The sequence below is a fragment of the Penaeus chinensis genome, chromosome 27 (genome assembly GCF_019202785.1).
Source record: "Penaeus chinensis breed Huanghai No. 1 chromosome 27, ASM1920278v2, whole genome shotgun sequence".
Taxonomy (NCBI): domain Eukaryota; kingdom Metazoa; phylum Arthropoda; class Malacostraca; order Decapoda; family Penaeidae; genus Penaeus; species Penaeus chinensis.
Window position 1 is genome coordinate 18,262,552 of NC_061845.1, and position 5,000 is coordinate 18,267,551.

Consider the following 5,000-nt stretch of genomic DNA (forward strand, 5'->3'; position numbering starts at 1 on the left):
ATAATGATGTTATTCATGATATGAAAAAAATGGCACAAAAGGAGAGGAATGAGGATGATTACAATATAAAAGTAACGCTGATACTATATTCCTTTTTGTCGAGGCATAGATGCACTTGGCCGGTTGATGAGGACAAGGTGACAGAGTGTTCATTTGGTGGCTGATGATGACTGAAATACAACGATATTTTCTGGACTTACATTCAGGTTTTCATAACCAACCTCTCAAGTATAGTAATGCAGCACAGCCATTAGAAGGATACCAGCAGAAGGCACATACAGTGAAATACAAAGGAATTAGGAAGAGAATGAGAGGGAGAGAGAGAGAGAGAGAGAGAGAGAGAGACACAGACAGACATGTAAAACTATATAAAGAAATGAGAGAGAGTCTCTACCTATGTATCTTTCTTTCAATCTCTTTCTGTCCCTCAGTCAGCCCTCTCTCTCTCTCTCTCTCTCTCTCTCTCTCTCTCTCTCTCTCTCTCTCTCTCTCTCTCTCTCTCTCTCTCTCTCTCTCTTTCTCTCTCTCCTTCTCCCTCTCCCACAATCGCCAACCACCAATCAACCGGTCCTTCCACCCAGTTAACCCCTCTTGCGCCCCCCCCCCCCGCCACCAGAGCAGCATACATAATTGACACTTAGGGACTAAGGCTGTTCTAGACTCGCCGTAACACGAGCCGGAGATACGAAAGGTCTGAACGCCATAAATTGAAAGGTTGAGTTTCAGCGATTTACAACTTGCGTGCGACGTGTTGCCAGCGCCTCTGCGTTCGTTTCCTTGGGTGTGGGCTTCGGCTTTCTTCTTTTCTGGAAGGCCGGCTCTGTTTATCTTTTTATTGTCATTATTGTTATTATTATTGTTGTTGTTGTTATTATATAATAATAATAATTATTATTATTATTGTTGTTGTTGTTACTATACAATAATAATAATAATTATTATTATCATTATTATTAGTATTATTATTATCATTATTATTTATCGTTATCATTATCATTATCCTTATCATTATTATCATTATTATTGTTATCATTATTATTATTATTATTACTATTATTAACATTATTATTATTGACATTATTATTGATAGTGTCATCATTATTATCATTATTATTATCATCATTATTATTATCATTATTATTGTATCATTATCATTATTATTATTATCATTATTATTATTATTATTATTATTATCATCATTATCATTATCATTATCATTATTATTATCATTATTATTATCATTATTATTATTATTATTATTATTATTATTATTACTATTAAGACTAGCATCATTATCATTATTTTTATCAATATAAAGTCTTATCATTATTATTATTGTTAGTATCACTTTAACTCAGAGTCTTATCAGAGTAGTATTATCAGAGCCTCACTGGCTACTACAGTGTTATCCTCGTTATCACTATCATTGTTGTCATTATTACTGTTAACATTCTTATTACTATTGTTATTGCCATTATTATTTTTACTGTTGTTATTCATATTATTATTGTTAATGTTATTATTGTTGTTATCATTATAAAAAAATTTTATTATTATTATTATTATTGTTATCATTATTATTATTGTTATCATTATTGATATTATTATCATTATTATTATTATTATCATTATTATTACTTTAATCATTATCATTATTATTACCATTACTTCTTTTATCAACAATATTATTACCGTTATTGTTATCAGTGTTATCATCATTATCATTATCATTAGATGTAGTAGTACTGTTAGTATTGATGTTTTCGTTGTTCTTATTATGAGTACTGTTACGATTCCTATTATCATAACTATTATTATTATTATAAATCTTCTTTTATATCTGCTTATTTGCTTCAATTACCTGCCGGGAAATGCCAGTCGCCTGAGGCAAGTAAAGCCTCTTGATTGGCCTCGCCAGGCATTTTCTCAAGATGTCTTTGGCAACCCTTCCTGATCATCCAAGTGCTCCGACAGATACTGGGGCTGTAGCTGCCTTGAGGTTCAGGAACTTTATATTTGCTCTTTTTTCATGCTCTTTGACTGCTCTATTCTGGCCATTAGGGACGCTGTTATTGTTTTACTCTTAGTCTTTGATAATGATGTCTGGGCGATTTACCTGGATGGTCCCGGAGAATGGTAACGTTATCATCGACATGTTGAGTTGTTGTTCATACAGGTTTGCGGAACTCGGTCTGGTAGTGATTGCATATTTTCCATTGCAAATACTGACCTACTCTATTTTGTATTAATTTGGTGTTAAAACTGCGCAACCTGAAATAAGATGATGACCAACTGTCTCGGCGAATTTGCCACAGAACCTATATTTGCATCACTTCTGTTTTAGGGGCATTTGTTTGGTAATATGGAGCCTTCAGTCTGCCTTCAGTCCAGAGCTCCTTGGCCACTGATGGGTCGCTTCTTGGTCTACATCAGTGCTTTGGCTTCAAAGCACATAGTATCCATGCAGAGATTTCCGACTCCATTGCTTTGTAAGTTGTTTTGTCCGCATAGTTTGGCTTCTTGTTTCATTTTTTCGTTTGTTTGGTTGGGAGATATTCTTCTACTTCAATGATGGCGGTGTTATTCCCAAGTTCTCGTTAGGATTTTAGAGCTTGTCTGGTGATTGAAAATCCCTTCTTATTACTTTCGTGACCTAACTGAAACATTAGCCTCTAGAACTCATAAAATAAGTATTCATTCTAGTGCTTGTGGTCTTAAATGAAAGCTCTTTGCACCATCCCTCTGCCGCCGCACCTTCTTGGTAGATATAGACGATCGACTTCTGCTTTGTTTTTCTGTCCATATAATGAATTTCCGGGAGATTCCTACTTAGAAGTTGTATTGGACAACTGGAACAGCAAGTGTGTTTATAGCTTCAATAGGGTTTTTGGAGTTCAGTTTTTAGCACGAGTCTGACTCTCCTGTAATATTCCTTCTTTGACTATTCTTTCATTGCAGAATAGTTTAGCCCATCTCCTTCGTTCACTTGGATATTTATACATTTCCTCTGGGTCTAGCCATACAAAACAAGAGATGAGAGAGGGAATCTCCTTGAAAAATCCCACGCTCAATTCTAATAACATCAGATTAAGTCATACTTTTGTTGTGATTAAGATTGTGTTTTCCACGTAGGCATACTTTTTCTAAGGAAATTAGAAATGATGGGGAGATTTTGAAGATGTCTAGAGTTTTAAGAAACCAATCGTGAGGAACACTTGCAAATGCTCTTTTACAGTCAACCCAAGCAGAGCTTAGTTTTTTGTTTCTTGTACGGCAGTTTTCGAGAATCATTTTGTTGATTAGGAGTTGCTCTTTGCATCCGTATGGGTTCCTCTTACATCGTATTGATCTTGCAGAAGGATGGAATTCTTTCTGTTATGGACATTCAGAACTTTTGTGAGGCAGCTAACTGGTCGATAATTCATGGGGTCTTTGTGTCCTCCGACTTCGGCATGAGATGGGTTATTCCTCCAGTGACCAGTCTGGTGTTATCTTACGGTTTTGGATGAGGTTTGTAAAACGTGAGGCCCAAGAGCCTTGTAACACAGTGAGGCAATTCAACCAGAAATTGAGGATCTGATCAAGTCCAGGAAATTTAATTTATGTGAATTTCTCAGCGCAGCACATAGCTCTTCAGTATCTATTGGTTCTCAGCCCAGTTCTTCAGTTTCATTCATTCTTTCTTCTTCACGTTTTATACATTCAACTTCTCTATCTAAGTTCTTTCTCGTTTCCCCAAATTCTCAAACTCTCTTCCAGAAGATTTCGATCTCTTCATTTTCTGAGGGTTTCTTAACATTAATTTTGCTCTTTCCTATTTTTTTTTTTTTTTTTTTTTTTTTTTTTTGCATCCGTGTTAAGGATCTTATTCTGCCGCTAGAAAAGACTTCGCTTCTCATGCCTTCGGATTCTTTGAGCTTTCACTTGTATTTTCTATTTTAATGACTCTAACCGGAGAGAGTTTTTATTTTTTATTTTCGACTCTTCTGCATTTCACTACTGACTCTTTGGATAGCTCATCGAGAATCGATAGTACTGCCCGAAACTTTTCAAATTTCTTTTGTCGTAACTTTCCATTGGGGCATTGTTGACATGCCTGCTTTTCCTTTTTCTGATTTTGACAATTGATTCGTCATAGCTTTACCTGTAGAGTAAATGAGAATGTTGATGGAAGTTAAGTCACTTGGCCCGTCTTTCGAGATTCCTTTTGGTGCAACGTTACAGAGCTTGATTTTTAAGTTTCGGGAGTGGCTCCCGCTCTGCTCTGTCTGGTTGCTCAGCCATGATGGGTTCACTTCTTGGCGTGCCTCTTCTGTTCTTTCCTTATTTGTTAAAAAAAAAATGTTAAAAAGTTAAAAAAAAATTTAAAAAATATATATATATACATATATTTATATATATATATATATATATATATATATATACATATATATATAATCTATTACAATATGGGGTTGCTCTCGCTCAGTGTTTTCCTGCGGGGTTCCCTATCTTCTGTTCCATCCTCATTCACAGGAAGCATTCTATTCACATGTTTAGGATCTCTGTTCCCAGCTTCTTCGTGATGTTTGTTCATCAGGTTGGGCTTGTGTGTTTTCTTTTCGTGTCTGACCAATCTCAGCATCTGGCAGTCTTTTGTTTTTTAATATGGCTCTGTGTACATTTATTTGTGTTTATATAGGGGCGTATTTCATTTCCAACTGAAGCTCTCCTTTCAGTACAGCGTTGCAAGGTTTCTCAAAGGTCTTGAATTAGCGCTGCAGAATACTCTCAAAACATTTGCAGTCCTCTTTAGTGCATTTAGTTCCTTTTGCTTTCGGGGAGGGATTGTTATTTTTATTATTATTAAGTTAGTATTATCATTATTTTTGTGTTATTGATATTGTTACAATAAAATTGTTAAATTTATTTTTGTTATCTTTATAATCATTATGATTATTATTTTTTTTAATTATTATTACTATTATTAGTATTATCATTATCATAATTTTCTATATTTT

The 5,000-nt window shown here is 34.7% G+C and overlaps 1 protein-coding gene across 1 annotated transcript in view; it reads right to left on the reverse strand.

Moving 5' to 3' along the window:
• Nucleotides 1-1,954: 1,954 nt before the first annotated feature.
• The window catches only part of LOC125039326 (myb-like protein D), a gene marked incomplete at its 5' end in the record, with an annotated part of 22,219 nt that continues 19,173 nt past the window's right edge, over nt 1,955-5,000 (reverse strand). The window contains 5 exons of the mRNA XM_047633164.1: nt 1,955-2,050; nt 2,334-2,404; nt 2,755-2,849; nt 3,498-3,576; nt 4,145-4,322. Of these exons, the coding sequence (XP_047489120.1) occupies nt 1,955-2,050; nt 2,334-2,404; nt 2,755-2,849; nt 3,498-3,576; nt 4,145-4,322 (519 nt within the window). The remainder of the gene's footprint in view (nt 2,051-2,333; nt 2,405-2,754; nt 2,850-3,497; nt 3,577-4,144; nt 4,323-5,000) is intronic.